General features: G+C 43.0%; 1 protein-coding gene across 2 annotated transcripts in view; it reads right to left on the reverse strand.

Moving 5' to 3' along the window:
* Window positions 1–1,875: 1,875 nt before the first annotated feature.
* The window catches only part of st6galnac3 (ST6 (alpha-N-acetyl-neuraminyl-2,3-beta-galactosyl-1,3)-N-acetylgalactosaminide alpha-2,6-sialyltransferase 3), a 72,747-nt gene continuing 57,903 nt past the window's right edge, over window positions 1,876–16,719 (reverse strand). The window contains exons 4-5 of one of the 2 annotated variants that reach the window (XM_069157973.1): window positions 10,624–10,731; window positions 1,876–7,940 (exon numbers count right to left, since the gene is read on the reverse strand). In XM_069157973.1, coding sequence (XP_069014074.1) covers window positions 7,751–7,940; window positions 10,624–10,731 — 298 coding nt within the window. In that variant the 3' untranslated portion in view covers window positions 1,876–7,750. The remainder of the gene's footprint in view (window positions 7,941–10,623; window positions 10,732–16,719) is intronic. The other variant, XM_069157974.1, reaches the window with a different exon arrangement.

Below are 16,719 nucleotides of genomic sequence, written 5' to 3' on the forward strand. Positions count from 1 at the left end.
ATTGACCTTGTGCAGTTAAGCTGCGCATATAACAGAAAACACTAATGCGCGCCAGCTGCCGGGACAACAACAAAGGCGGCTGGGAAAATAAAAATCAGGTTGGACTTTAATTGCGCTCTCGCAGAGTTAAGGGTAGCTGAAGTGAAAACGCCGGATTGTTTCTGTTTTCAAGGTGAGGCGGACAGAAAAAGTTATTTTCTCCGTTTGCCCAACGGCTCATTAGTTCCTCTGTTGTTCTAAGCTTGTGCAAATTACATCATGTCCATTACTCCCGTTGCTCAGCCAGCAAGCTCCCTGTACGGCCTCCACCCAGCGCTTCTGAGAAATGAATGGGCTCCGGAGCCGCTCACAGCTATTTAGTTATTAGTTAATACATCAGCCGTGTGTCATTGTACTGTCTGAGGCTTTCATAAAGAAGAGCGAAGAGCCTGCTGATTGGATGTGGTCAGCTCAGAGTATGGATGGCCCACCACCTTTGCTTTATTAATTTGTATGATATGCAGTATGACTGGCAGGTTCTACGACCGTGAACAATGGAGCAGGAGTATAAACAAAAAAAAATAGTTCTTGGAAGGAAAAGTGAAGATCCTTTAAAACGGCACCGGTTCTCCGCGGCGCAAAAGTTATTCAGGGCTGGCAGGTTGTTACACTTCTGCTGTGGATTAAGACTTAGATCAGTGTCTCCTGTCTCTTCTCGTATTCCGGGCCCGACTCCATGACGTTCGGATCAGAGCTCTGTGGGAGACAAACCATCCGCTGCAGCACTCATCGTTCCTCATGTCGGCTCCGGCTGCAGGATGAATTTGTGACCAATCCGACTCCCCCTCTCCTGCACCTGTATGATGGGTAAGTATCTAAAGCGCCGGCGCTGTATATCGCCACGTGTGCACTGATTTGACTGAATCGGTGCTGCGGGTGCTGGAGACACCGTTGATACCGGTCAGCTCGGCAGACAGCAAACTCCCAATTAATTACACTAAAGCTAGAGGGGGCGTAACAGCATTATCTAAACGTACGTTCCCTGCGCTGCGGACCACTTTGATAAATACCACAAAAGGCTGGGTTTGGCGTACTCCTGGGCGCCACGTTATAGAGATTAGTGCCTCTGGTAAAAGCACTATTCAAATTTTTTTTTTTTTAAAACTGTCCCGCTGTACGTGCTTAAGCTGAGAGCATCCAGCGTCAGGGCTCAAGCTCAGGAGGCAACACAGATTTTCACAAGTACAGGTCTGTTATGTTTTAAGGAGGACTCCCCTATTATAATAGTTGCTTAAAGGTCTCGTGTCTCTGTGACGGTGCTTTGCTTTTGCGTATGACAATTTCCTGATTCCTACAAATTAATGTTTAATTTTCTTTCCATGCCGGTTAAGAATTGTTACTTCGTTAACCGTATCTACTTTTGCAAATTGGACGTACATGCGTGTGTTTTTTTTTTGGAGACGGGGAAGGGAGCGGTGTGAATTGGATACTTTTTTGAGTAGCATTTTCAGCTTCTGGTGCTTCAAGTTTCACCGTTCTAGCTTTAAAAATAGGTCTCTTGTGATTCCCCAAAAGTTATAAAAGTTCAACACTAAACTGCCGCTGTGCCCCTTTAATTTTCTGTCTCGATATTTTATTCATTACAGTGGCAAAAAAAAACACAAATGTGGGCATTATTATTTCAAGCTCATGTTCATTTATGCAGAGGTTACATAAAAAAACTAAAAACTAAACTCTAAAGGAACTTTCTGGACTCAGCACATCTCTGCTCCTCTACTGATGTTTTAAAAATCTCATGAGACGCCAGATTCGAGATGACAGTTGAGCTCGGGCTCCATCCATTTAACATGAACACATTTCCACCAGCTTTTGTATATTATCATGCTGCTTACACGGTTTTGTTTTGAAAGAATTTTAATCATATAAAGGAGATTTACGCCTCTTTAATTCCCACAGTGAATAAAAGACACATAGGACAGAATTTACGTCAGTCAAAATAAGAACATTTACAATATACCTAATTCTAGCTAATATGTAGACAGCAAATGACAGAATAATACATATAATCACTACTTATTTTTTTTTTTTTTTACAAAATGTACATTTCAATAACCTGCAATGATCCATGCAGCATTTGGATGTTATTTTACCACCGATAAAACGAGTGTGTTAGCTGTGTTAGAAAAAAACAACTTTTCTCTTATAACAACCTCAGTGTTATATTACATTCTCAAACACACCCAAAAGTTACATATTTCACAAGGACACTTGACTTGGAGATGAACAAAGGAAAGTGCGTTACAACACAAAATAAGTGTAAGACATGTGCACAGGAAAGAGATCAAACGTAATAAAGCACTTTGAGAAAATGGCAACAAGTACTACAGTCAGGAGAGAGTGAACACAATACTATAAAAAGAGATGAAAAGAGTTTCACTGTGGCGCCAGACAATCAAGAGGTCTTTAAAATCTGAACTCTTACTTCCAAACTAGACAGTAATTACTTTGACTGTGATCACAGCAGGACAAAATGTTGAGAGCTTTTTTTTAAACGGAGAGAAAAAAAATGACATTCACGTCTTTGTTCTGCAAAACCTCGAGACCCAGACGTTTTCATCTGGACTGTTTTTTTTTTTTTTTTTTATATATATATATAAAACCTGCTCTTTTTTTTTTAAGGGAAGTGACCTTCAATTTTCTTTGTAACTTCAATAATTTTTGGCATTTGCATATATACAGCAAGGTAAGAAAAAACTCGGGCTGCAAGGTTGAGGATGGATGAAACTATTTCCGAGCAAATTACACTGGAGCACGACGTTAAGCCATTTAATGATAAGTTCTGGTTGTGGATGAAAACCAAATTTAGAAACTACCCAAATTCCGAGTTTAAAAAAAAAAAAGGGGTCAGAAGTATGTTTAAGGAAGACCTGGGGACACATTTACTGCTAGTAAGTAAGCCAGTAAATACAAGAAGTGTGAGCAGAGTGGGAAACAAAAAAGGATACTTGATACCTTTCAAGGAGATTTTTCGACTTTAAATTGTTTGACACTTTGGGAAATACACTTATTATCTTTCTGACGGAAAGTGAGGTGACATTTTGGTAACATTTTCAGCAGGAAGGATTTATTGTTTGTTTTTGTTCCAAACATCTGTATCATGTTTTTAAAACACGCAATAGTTTTCCAGCTTAATAAAATTCGAGGAACATAATTTTTTTTTTTTTTTAAAAACCCTTGCTACTCAAAACATTTAAAAGATGAATGTTCTGACTGTTATAAGCAACAGAATATTTTTAGCATGTTTTCAGAGAATGCTACACTAAAACATGATCACAATATTGCAGCATATTCTCGGGAGTGTTTTTAGGACAAAAATACACGAGCTGGGTATCTATGGTTGTGTTCCAAATGACGTACTTCCCTCAGTACACTCACATATAGTCCTCTTACATGTTAGTACACTTGCTTGTGTAGGATTTTAGTTTTCGACAGGGTTGTGTTGCCCCGAAACAATTTCATCCTATTTGCAGTCTTTAATCTGAGCTAAACTCAACGGCTGCTGGTCGTAGCTTCATATTTACAGACATGAAAGCTGAATCAATTTTCACAGACTGTAGTTCGTCATATATTTTTGTTATCAAAAAAAAAATTGTCCTTGAAAACGAAAAGCATCCTATTATTTAGCTCTAACTCTGCCCACACTTTTATTCACAGTGGTACTGCAGTCCGCTTCCTGCGAGCCACAGATGATTCATGGGATCTCATAAGAGGGCGTATTCTCCATAATATACTGTATAATGTATCCTTGGGTTTTCTTCCAGTGTGTCCTAGCCGAGAACAATGGAGTGTTTGTTGATCAGAAAATAAAGCAAGCGCCCAGCCTGAAGCAGCACAAACAACAAGCCGCTCACAAGCAACTGCATCAACGAAATAAAGGAAGGCAACCGTTATTAAATCAAAAACACGCCACAAAACAAAAACAAAAAAGAAGAGGATGGAAGATGAAGAGAAAAGAGCAGAGCACTCTTCATCGGCTCATGAGTAAACAGTTAAAAGCGAATCCTCAAATGATTCACGATAACACACCGAAAAGTCTTTTGACGGCGTGACGACGCGTCTCGCGGCAAAAACGCAGTTTCTTGCCTCGGCGGGAAGACGCTCGACACGCGTACGGCGGACGCACACGACCGCGGAGGTAAAACTGACTGGTGGAGAGCTGCCAGATGACCGCACAATCATGGGCCGGGGGAAACGTATAAAAGATGTACGTCAATCATGTAACATGCACGGCGTACAGCAGGAATCCCCGCCTTCAGCGTCTTTGGCTCTTTTTCCCACAGGAGCGGACAAGAAGCACAATTACCGAACTCTTCCTGCGGCCCAGATTTCATCTTCGATCTGTAATTCTTTTGCGCGCCACCATCCACCGTGCGGCGGACACTTTTGAGCCGCAGCTGCTCGCGTCGTCCCCGAGGAAATCGGGCCGCTGACCCCGCCCGTGTTACGCTTGACTCCGATCCGCCGAGCGACGCCGGGAGGAATTTAAAACGGGTCGCTTTTACATTTTGCCGACGCGCTTGTCGGCTACGTCGACTTACAACGAGTGACAAGGTGACAACGGGACAGACGACTCTTTGAGTTTTTAGTGTCGGGACGCGTCGCTTTTGCCGTGCCCTCGTCCGGATCGCGAAAAGAGATCCGATTCTTCTGAGTCTGATGCAAAAGCAGCCGAACTCGTTTCCAAACGAGCGTCTGCCGGGGCGATTTTGTTCATTTGCAGGTCAAGATTCTTCCAAATCGGGAGCTAAAACTGACAATAAAATCCACACGCTTGCTTTTTCCGGAGCCTTTAATCGTGTCGCACACAGTTAGCTGTCAAGCAGATTGATTTGTAGACGTGTAAAACGCAGTCGCTGCTCTGATTGAATCCGTCGTACTTCCAGAACTTCTCATAAGCACCCAAGAGAGTTCAGTCGTCACCATGAAAATACTAGATTGACAAAAAATGTTGAACTAAATTTGCTTGAAAAATTACAAGTTTTTGTTTTACTGGTTTTAGTCGCCCAAGAATAAGGCTCAAGAATAACGCTCGATAATAAGGCAAATTAATGGCAGTTAAATTGGGAAGATAATAGAAGACGGGACAAGTCGACTTTATATTTTACTGCTTTGCAACTGGTGAGTTTCGAGTTGTTCGGAGGTGGAAAAGGAGCCTGAAACGCCTCGAGCACGTCTGCAAAGTAGCAACAATCATTCTGAGTTTGAAAACAGAATCTGAAAAGGTACTTCGTGGAGTCTTTGACTGCTTATATTCCACCGAAACAGGTTTTTCTGTGAACGGGTGCCCGTTTTGTTTACGTCAAACTGGAGTTTTGCAAGTGTTTTATGACTGAGGAAGTGCATTCGACAAGTTTTTTTTTTAACCTCAGGAAATACGCACAATGCAGCTTTTTCTTTGTTTACGAGAAAGCTCTACGGGGTTCCTTGAACTTGAGGCACACGTAGGAGCTTTATTTTTCCCAGGCCTTCAAATACATCTTACTGTTTTTATCAACAGCTGAGAGATGAGGAAAAAAGTTTGAATGAGTTCAGGTCATCTGGTCAAACTAGTATTTCTAAGATCACGAATCAGTTCATATGTCCAATTAGTTATTTCTGCTTTAACCACAATACTCTTTCTGTCCCTCATCGTCAATTTATGTCCACTCGACCGTCAACTAAACGCCTCTTATCGCGTGACTAAATGTTGTACACAAGTCGTAGCTGCCCTGAGGTTTCCTTGACATTTAGCACCGTGTCAGTCGTTCCTCGGCCGTCAAAACCCACGACTTTTTCCGGCCCAGAACTACATTCAGACTATACGTCAGCTGGTTCACACTGACAACGTTGTCAGAGAAGAAACGGTGTTGATATGTCAACTGAAACTTTTGAACCTGAAACAGCCCAGCAAAAGTAATTTATTTTTTTATTTTATTGAAAAGCTCCGGAAAAAGCTCCAAAATGGACCTTAGGTTATGAAGATATTTTTGTCAAATCAAATACATTTTCAGGTCTATTTAGCCCAGTTTTAACCCCCTTCACTCTACATGTCAACTGACCTGCAAATCATTCATCAGTGCTCCCAGAGAAGCGCCTCCGTGTGCTGGTGAACAGCACCCCGCCGCAGCAGCGAGACTGTGAAGCTCAGCCGCAGTATATTACAGTCGTCAGGGACCCTGTGCGTCAAGTTGCCTGAATTAAAAGTCTTTGAATCCTTCCAGTCCTCCCCTCCGGGCCGTGGCTCCGACCAGGACACTAATCACAGCCTCGAGGGGGGAGGACGGGAGGGCGGGGGGGTGTGTGTGTGTGGGGGGGGGGGGGGGGGGGGTGTCAGGGAGTCATGGTCACAGCCAGAGTGCCTCAGCCCTCCGCAGCTACCAGCCAACCTACGCAGCTCAGCACTTCACTGATTATTCTTCACCGTCCCGGAACAGATGCATTCAAACGTGCCGGTCCAAACCGGGAGACAAAACGGGAGGACGCGTTCACGCGGTGATTCTTCACACAAAGAGGCACAAAGCTGGATGAGAGCACGAGAGAGAGGGAGAGCGAGCGAGCGCATCTTCCTCTGTGTCTATACAATGAACTGCAGAGTATATTGCAGGCACAAAATGATAATAGAACACAATTAACTTCAAATGGTTTCACTGCACACATAAATCTCTCCCTCTGCGGGGTCACAAACGACTTAACTCCTTCCGTGAAGACGGAGCTTCTAATTGCACACTGCTCTATGTGCTGTGATGCTCACATTGTCAACGTGCGCACTGTTGAAGAGCGTTGGGAACTTATCTCGGCAGAATATATTAGCGGCCCATCCGGACATCAAGCCAACAGCACAGTGTGTCTCTTAAAATTCAATTTCACAGCATTATAAAAGAAGAAGCTGACATCTTTAGGTTGTGCGAGTCGAACACACAGCGATGGTTTCCGTCTCCACCTCCGGTTTACCTTCGAATTTGCTTTTTACTCGCTTGAGTTTTTTTTTTTTTCTTTTCTTCGAATGACCTTGTTTTGCTGAATAGTCTTTACGAAGGGGGGCTGAGTAAATTGAAAGTGACAGAGCATCTGCCTCCAATATTGCCTAAATCAGAGATGAAGGCCTGAACGATACTCGTTGTAGATTAATTACAGGCCGACAGAAGACAGACACGTTGAGGAAACAGAGTAGACGAGTTCGTCAGACGTCCAATGTGACTCGCCTCTGCAGTCGCTGAGATCTTCTTCAGCGACAGTTCTGAAAAGAAGAAAAAAAAAAATGTAAATCCGGCCTTCTGTGATGTGTGTGGCCTGCGGACGTCTGAGCCGCTGAGGTCACTGCAAGTTGATGGACGCTTGTTCCTTCTCCTTTTTTATTTTTTAAAATTTTTTTTTTTAAGTTCAAGCCATCCTCTGCTACACTCCCAGAGCAGCGACGGGATCGATAGTCAGTGCAGAGCCGCGAGCTGTGCACATTTTTCCGCTCTAAAATTCAGGAGATTCAATATTCAAGGAGCAGGAGATATGTCATCACCGCCCGGGTCGGTCAAACTTTAATGTAAATGTGTCCGATTCAGTGGCCCCATTTCTGGAGGGCTCCACTCGTGACCAACCGGGACTTCACAAACAACCTTTCTTAAAAGATATGGAGTGTAATTTGTGTTCGTTAGTGTCAGCGCGGAGACTCGTTTGGTCTCCGGATGTTGATGATCGTGACGATGATGCTGATATTTCCACGCTGGTTGAGCCAGGGTCACGACAGCTGCCACGGCGGGTTGAAGAACTTGATGGCGTGAGTCTTGGCCCACTTGGCGAAAACGGACTTCTCCGTGATGAAGCGGTGTCCGCCGTAGGGGGCGCTCTCGTGAAGGAGGTACTCGGCGCACTCGTCCCGGCTGCCCGCCTCGTAGTAGTGGTAGGGAACCTTTTTGAAACCCTCCGTCCTGGAAGGAAAGGTAAAGGAAAGAGGTTATTTAACCAGGTTTATTCTGCATGAGGCCTCATCATCCGCTACCATCATAACGTACAAATTTCCAACTCATCCGTCGGTGTTTAAATTGTGGGTAATGTAGGCAGTAGTATATTCTCTGCTCTCCCTTCATTCCAACCGGTCGAGGGAGATGGCTCCGCCCACCTCTGAGCCTGGTTCTGTCGGGGGGTTTCTTCCTGTTAAAAGAGAGTTCTTCCTTCCCTCTGTTGGAGGTTTTTTCTCCATTTAAAGGAGAGTTTTTCCCTCCGAGCTAACGGGGGGAATTGTTGAAATGTTGGGTTCCTCTGTATGATGTTGTAAAGTTCTGTTGTAAGGACTTTACTTTTACTGTTGTGATTTGCCGCTATATTAATCAAATTGACTTGACTTGACTTGACTGTACTGAAAAATTAGAACCAAGTAATGGACTGATTTCACAGTTGACAAAATCGTAAGCAAACAATGAAAACACCGATTCTAAATGACCTCCTTCTTCTGTCAGCATTTTATCTCTCTGCAATCAACCCAATATATGTGCCAAGCCAGTTTATCTGTCCAGTGTCCAATTGGACACCCCTGTTGTGGTCTGGGGTCTTTTTCTTTTTCTTTTTTTTCAATGCCGCAGCAGACAGTGATGACAGACGTCTCCTGCTTTAACATGACAATTCCCAAAGTGAGGTCCATAAAGAAATCGTTTTCTTGTCCAGCACCTTTGGGATGAGTTGGAGCTGCAGCTTTAAGCCAGGATTCATCACCCAACAACTTACTAGTGCTGTTATGTCTAAATGGGAACAAATCCCTGCGGTCAGCTTTAAAACATTTGTGGAAAAGCTTCCCAGAAAAGTTAAGGCTTTTAGAGGCTTTTAAATATATGTATATATTTATGTTGTGACAAAAAAGTCACTTATGTTTGTTAATATACATACACATAAAAGTACTTTACTGTGATAATATATTATTTAGATTTCATTAAACCAATGCAGTCTAAAATAGCTTCTCTTCCAGACAGTTTAGGATAAATTCTGCCTGTGGTTTTGATTGGCTTTAAAAAAAAACTATTATTCGAAGTAATAAACAAACTAAATTATTAAACTCCTAAACTGGAGCTCCTTCAGGACAGCGTTCAGTAATTCGAACTGATTCTGCCCCGAGCAAAGTTCTCCACTCAGCCGGTTTCCTTTATTTGTAAAAGGAGCTGCTGTTGGCAGCAAAATTTATTCAGTGAATACTCTTTTAGCTGAACTCCATTTATTTGTAAAAACATCATGACAATATTCATTCCTATTCTGAGCCAAAGTAAATCTGAAAAGATGCAGCTAACTCAGTGATGTACAGTGAAAAAAAAATTAAACCACTCTGACCTGAATTTCATGATGAGTCACCGTGTTTACAGTTTGCATTAAAAAGAACGAGCAATCAATGAAGGCAGAAGAGAGCACGGAGCAGTGGATTAGGCTCATTGTTCACTCTGCTGCTGGTTTCTAATGGAGAGTGACAGCTTTATGAGAGGATGACTTGTGCCACAATTGCATTGGTAGAATGAGGACAGACAGAAGAGAAACAGCCATCAGAGCAGCCAGTGGGTCCACAGCAAGAAAGCGACTGTGGCTGTCTGCCAGCGTACAGTAATACACAGCCCAATCACTGCCTCTCCTCTGTGTCACAGTGCTGCGCACCAGCAATAACAAATAAATTCAGTTTCACCTTTTCTGCGGCACCTGTTGAAGCTCCATTATCGCACAACCGCTCAGGTCAATTCTGACTAAGGCCCAGAATATCGCTGCACAAAACTTCCCTTCTTCTGGTTGCACAGGATCATCCAGCTGCCAGGAGCACTTTGCCTGACACTAAATTGTCAATTCAGAAACTCAGTGAAACACAATATCCTCCTGTCTCACACAGGATGGAGGGAAATAAATGAGAGACAGGGAGGGAGAGAAAAACCGCCCCTTAACTGCCTCGCTGAATCATAAAATCCTCCGTGCCGGTTGAATTATCACTGCTCTCTGCTGTGTGTCTGGGGCTGTTTTTATTTTAGTTCCCGTTGTGCACAGGGAACACGGAGAGGATGAAAGGCAGGATTGTCACTGTGCATTAGGTAAGAGTGTTTGATTGATTTTGGGGGGAGGGAGGGGTGTAGAGGGAGCTCAGGTAGAGCTGCAGGAAAAGACAAGTTCATCAAGGCTGAGATGAGTTGAGACAGAGCAGCCGTGCCCGGGGGCAACTGCATCCTGTTTGTCATCCCTCCTCTGGCTTCGCAGCCAGACAGCGATCACTCTCGCAGGCGTCGGAGAGACGAGACAACTGGCCGACATACAAATACAAAAACTTGAAGCAGAGGAGGAGCTGCAGCTCAGCCACCCGCAGCGACAGAGACTCTGCAGCCTTCTGGATATTCTAGGCAGGAAAACATAATGGTATTCACGGCACAGAGAACCCAATATGGATTTCAGCATAGAAATTCAGCCATTAAATCCAAAGCGAGGCATTGGAAATGTAACAGGGCAGTCCACGGATACGGGAGGCTGTGATTGGACGGTGTTGCTGTGAATGTGAAATCTGGTTTTCGAAAGTTTTGTAGGAGCAGTTGCATTTTTTTTTCATCCCAGTATGCAGAAGGTGTGTGGGGAGGGGGAGGGTGACAGTTGGTGTCTTACTTGCAGTAGGTGTCATTTATCATGCCGTACACGTGGATCTCTTTGCACATGTCCATGGCGAGGATGAGCGTGAACCAGCCGGTGCTGAGGTAGGAGCCGGACTGGATCCTGCAAAAAAAAAACAAACAGAAAAAAACAGATCTTTTAACGTCATATTCATTTATAGAAGTCTTAAAAGGCTTTTTGCATTGGGAGACCGGATAGCTGAGTGATTAAGGAGCATAACACACGGCCGCAAATACCACCAGCAGTGAGTCACGGGTTTGATTCCCAGCCGGCTGGACCTTTACTGCGTGTCATCCACTTCCTCTGTTTTGCCACATTTCCTGTCTGTCTCTGCTCCATTTTAATAAAGGCAAAGTCATAATGATTGCGAATATTTTTAATGGGACAGAAACGCTGTTTCTCTGACCTTTTGTACTCTTTGCTCTTGCGTGCTTGTAATACCGGTGATCTGAGACTTAAAATTATTCCACCAGATGTTCTTATTGTAGTTTGCAGTGGATCTGAGCTTCAGCTCAAATGTAAATTTAAATGTAAATGCATCTACAGAGCAGCACGACAACCCTCAGATGTAAAAAAAACATATGTCAAGTATCACATGAGTAATCTGTCTACAATATGAGAGCATTTTCATATTGTTTTGCATTCCTGGTTTAGGAGGTTGTAACAGTCACAGTTCAGGCTGTATAAAAAGATTTAAAAAGGCAGAGAAACATATTATAAGGTTGTTGAACAGCTCACTGCAACAACACAACGCCGGCCGTCCCCTGAGAATGATGCGGGAACCTCGTGGGCCAATCAATAACATGCGTAACCCTTTCATGGGCATCAGACTAGAAGTGTACGAGTTATATAAAGATTAAAAAAAAATTGAAGCTTTGATCATTTTCAAACACGGAGCACGGCGTTAAGATCTTGACTCGAGGTTTTTTCAGAGACCAGATTAGCAGCGTCTGAAGTGGGTCATAACGTGTGCACCCGCAGCCCTGACGAGGCAGGAGGTCCCTCGGAACGCCCCTCAGCAATGCAAAACACCACCAGGAGCAGTAAACCTTGTGTAAATGAAAACACAGCGCGCAGCAGGATACTGATAATGATGTGGTAAAAAATGCAAACATCTCCACAGCGATGCGGGAGCAGTACGGCGGAACACAGGTGTCATGTAAATCGTTATGAATGCCCTATTAGTTGATATCTTCACGTTTTACCTTCGGATTCTTTGTGTTGTCTTTAAAATGTCCGAAATATTTTAAAAATTGGAGCCCGAAGAGATGTTTGTTTTATTCGAACAGCAGCCCGAAGAATCCCACAGACATTCAGTTTAATATCATGTGGGAAAAATAAAGACATTTAGAGCTGCAATTTCTTCTTAGAAAATGACTAACAGTATATTGATTTAAAAATTATTTATATTAAAAAGGTAGTGAAAATTAATAAATCCAACTTTTACTATTCATTAATGAATTAAATCTCTTTTTTGTAAAGTTTTTGTTAATGTCCATTTTCTGGAGCAGTAAAACCTGCAAAATAGTGTCTGTTATTGGACGAAGGATTTTGGACAGACTGTTCCAGAATCAGCACCATGGACAGCGGTTCTCTCCATTCAATACCACATACAGTACACGTTGTGAATTACACATTAGTCTGACACATTTAATTTTGTAATATGCTGGGTTTTTTTTATTTTTTTACAGCTTGTAGACAAGAAACCAAAATACAAATCCATTCGACACAAAAAGAAAATATACATGCTCTGTAATTCAACTTCAGAACAAGATGGAAACTTTTTTTTAAATAATTTTTGAATCTGTGTTTTGCAGCTCCCGTTGACACCGGACTGGAGGAAGTACTCAGATGCAGACTCGGAGACCCAGGAGAAGGTTAGTGGAATTTCGTTACTGAGGGATTGACACACCAAATACAAAGAAACTGCTCACTGTCAGTGCAAAGCAGAAGCTGTAGAAACTAGAGACCCTTAGCCTGTCAGTGAAAAATACAGTATGTGATTAAAATAACAAGAAGAGCAAAGACGTTGCCCTCTAACAAGGCCTTTGATTCAAATAAACTACTGATGAGGGCCCTCCACACGTGTGCTCACAGCGACATGCCAAGAAGGTTGTTCTACTCCTTGTGACACGTTTTCTGTGACAAAGCGCACGTGAACTAACTAAAGAATCCAGTTTTTATACTCCGTGTGGACTTTTTTGAGTTGAGATTTTAAATGTATCTTTTTTTTTTTTTTTTTTCAGTGTTTAGACACAACATACTAAAAACCTGCTTAAAATGACCTCTTAACATTCACCCACTTCTTTACTAAAGAACTTTTTACTAAAAAAAAACCAGAGCTGTGATTTGACTTGCATCCCTGTAGACAATAGAAAAAGGTGAGAAACTACAATTTTGCAATTTGTGCGCTCTTATCACAAAGTCGGGAACTACTGTCGTTGGTCTCGGTATCTTAAAATGGTTTGAACAGTTTAAATTGCGAGACTTCGTGCTTCAATTAATGCCTAATCGGGGGTGAAACACATTTCACCAGAATTTCTCCCTCGGCCTGTATTCGGACCGGTGAGCCAAAGGTTCAGATGTCCTACATGAGCCACTGAACCTGCACAGCTGAGCGCACCAGAAAAAGTTCTCAGGTGAACAAGTTGTTGTTGTTGTCATTCCAGAAGCCTCCAAACAGAAAAACCTCCGTCAACCCGAGCTGCCAAATAAAACCTCAGTCTGCTCTCCGCACATCGCCATGAAAGTATTTAATTTTCATAAAAGGTCTGTGAATGACGTTATTTTGTTGTGTAAACACTTAACCGGAAAATTCCTGTTAGACTAATGGATGCACCTTTTGAATGATATCTAGAGGTTCATTCCTCAAACAAGTCAACGGTGTGAACGATCCTTTATATTAACCTCCCTCCCTCTCATTACATCTGTCGTCTGTCGCGCTGCCAAACTGTCCATTCCTGCCAGTTATTCAAATTATATACAATTATGGACACATGCGTTATTGAAGCAAAGAGAGGTGGTGGAGGTGGATTTGGAGGTGGAGGAGGAGGGCGCTCAGCTGACAGCAAACTGCGCAAGACCCAGTGGATTGGCGACACAAAGCGGCATCCAAAATGCTGCATTTGAGTTTAAAATTTTGACCTTTAATTTAATAACCTCATAAGGCCAGAGACTAATCTGTAAGGACACCACGTGCGTGTCACAGGTTCTGTAGTCAGCCTGACTTCTATTGTAGATACACACTTGTACTTTGCAATATTTTCGTTTTATGGCTCCACAAAACACACAGCTTCTTCATAATATGAAAATGATTCAAATCTTGGCCCCAAGATGTCAAAAACATAAAATTAGACAATAAAAATTGTTAAAGCCCAACAGAACTCATTACAGCACACCTGTGAGGCCATTAAAACTGATGAGAGAGTTCAGTCTAAAGCCTCACAATCAAATTATGCTCAACAGTTTTGGTTTCGATTTGCTTAATTGTAAGAAGACCACTTTTCCAGACATCGTCTTCACACGTGCACACCCAAGGGAAAATCTTTGGCTCGCGGTGACCTCCTTAAACGTATTCCGGAGTCGCCGCAAAACATTATGCAAACACATGCATCATTAAATGCGAAGGAGGTCAAATTCAAACACGGGACAAAGATTTACACACTGTAGGTTGCACCGTTCTAGTGATAACTGTGAGAGGCGGAGGTTCTGGGTGGAGGTTCAAGGTGGAGGTTCAAGGATGGAACATAAAGGAATAAATGTATACCGGGTGATTGAAGCAGCGGGTGTTTCCAACCACACGCTGCTCTTCGCACTTCGTCAAGTACCTCTTCGGTGCTCAGTAGTAATTGCCGTGGTGTTTCTGCCCTGCACTCTTTAGAGGTCAGTCAAACGATGTGAGTAACACTCTTCATATCGGCGTCCTTGCCGCTCGAGTTGATCAAGTTCGAGTTTCCGTCGGTGGAGTTCTTATTTGTCGTTTGTTTTAGTTTGTCTTGCTTTTTTTTTTTTCCCCAAATGAAACTGTTTTGCAGCTGACGACTAGCCGCTCCTGTGCGTCATGCTGGTTCGTGCGAACTTGCTGCGTGGTGATGGTTCTCCAAGCACCTTCTGAAGGCTAATGGGTTGTTTACGCAGACACCGGGGTTGGCGTTGGCCCTCGCGGTGTAAATTTCATCGTCCGTCCGTGACCGCGAACGGGCCAGAAAAGTAAACTGGATGCTCGTTGCGTACTCTGTGTGTATGACGTGATGTTTGCACCGCCGTCGACATCCACGGCCCTGTTTGTGTTGAGCGTTTGCAAACACTGTTGTCTCTTTTTTGGACTTCGCGTTCTTTAGACAAACCATCATGTTTTTCTAGTTCTCATGAATTGGCCTCACATTTTCCCGCCGCACGCGTTGCAGATCGTTTTGACCAGATAAGAAAAAGCTGTTGAACATTTGAATTTGGATTTTGAGCTGCGAGGCCGTATAGGGACAGAAATGTTAACTTTGGTCGTAAAATAACTTTTGGAGGGATTACCGCGAGATCTTTGACAGTCATGGTGCACAGAGGTTGAATCCTGCAGGTGTTGGTTGGTCCCCTGACTTTTCCACTGGCGCCACTTTGGGGTTAAAATTTTGTGATTTTATGTGAAATAACCAGAAAAACAAGGAAAATTTGGATACGCACTTTTACATCCAAAGTCTTGTTAATCCCTCCAATTCTTTTTAGCTCATGACCAAGATGAACAATGATCAATCATTCCTCGCATTCAGCACAAACTGCAGCTCTTCCCAAGTATAGGCTGACTTTCTTTTTTTGTCCTGTTCTGAAATATTGTTAGAGGCTTATAATGCTCCCTTTAAGAGCTCTTAAGGACCCTTAAAAACTCACAATATTTGACTGCCGGTACAAAAAATAAAAACTGCATTTCAGAGTACTCTACAGCATTCATAAAAAAAAGTGTAATAACGTCAGCATCCCCCTCTTAAAAAGAAGAGGAAAAACAACATTTAATCTTTCGGTGAAGAGTTATTACCTCATTGGCTGTTTAAATAAGAAGGCACACTCCAAACACCCACATGCATCACTATGTTATGTGGCCACACAAAGCCCAACAACTCTGAGGGCAAACAAGCTGAAATCAATTTAGAAAACAATCAGCAACTAAACTAAAGAGTTTCAGCCAATTTATTGAAAAATGGGTGTTTAAAGCTCCGAGCGCAGAATGTAGTTTGTAGCTTTTGAGTTTGGATAGTCCCGCAAACTCCGTCACACACACAGAAACATGGGGGTTACGGGGAGGTGAAATTACCCCAAAAAAAAAATGCAATTTGTCGTAATAAAGGAGTGGAGGAGCACAGAAGGGAAATGGCACATTATCACTGATATGCAGCTCGGCAGCTCTCAGCCGTCAGAGCTGTCAACACATCACTGTTACCCTGCATTATTCATTAGCCATTTGCCACTCGAGCAGCGGACACGCAGACTCCGACGCAAATACAGGCACACATCCACCACATCCCCCAGTCGAGAGCCGGATGTCCCGGAGCAAAAAGGCTTGCTGGGTTAAATAAAAGGAGGTGGGATCTGCTGACCTTATAACTAACATTTCAAAGCGGACGTCTGGGGGGTGGAGACGCCGAGAAAACGACTGATATAACAAGCAATGTGTTTACCTATGACAATTATAATGTGGCAACTTTACAGAGAGGACGCTGTTATTGTGTGGCCAATTTAAAATACAGATAAGGCACGGTGCGGAGCTGCTTTGGCAGGCGACAAATAACATCCAGAGCCGGAGGACAGAGAGAGAATGCAATTTGCTTGTTTTTGTTAAAGCAGAGCCTTTTACTCAAAGATGGCAAACAAAATGTGTCATGAGGTCTGGCTCGCCAGTGCCTGGCTTTTCACGGAGTCTCTTTAAGTCCCCGCTGAGACAGCTTTCTTGAAAAATGAAACCATAAATTGTGTTTGAGCACGAACGTCGCGGAATAAAAAAAGAAAAAATGAAAAAAAGAAAGTGCAAATAATAAAAAAAAAAAGCTCAGTTAAATCCGTCTTTTTCTCGCTCTCCAACACAAACAAGTGAGGTGGGAGTGATTG

The sequence above is a fragment of the Embiotoca jacksoni genome, unplaced genomic scaffold, assembly GCF_022577435.1.
Source record: "Embiotoca jacksoni isolate LCO1_2020_lvr unplaced genomic scaffold, fEmbJac1.0.p SCAF_22, whole genome shotgun sequence".
Taxonomy (NCBI): Eukaryota; Metazoa; Chordata; class Actinopteri; family Embiotocidae; genus Embiotoca; species Embiotoca jacksoni.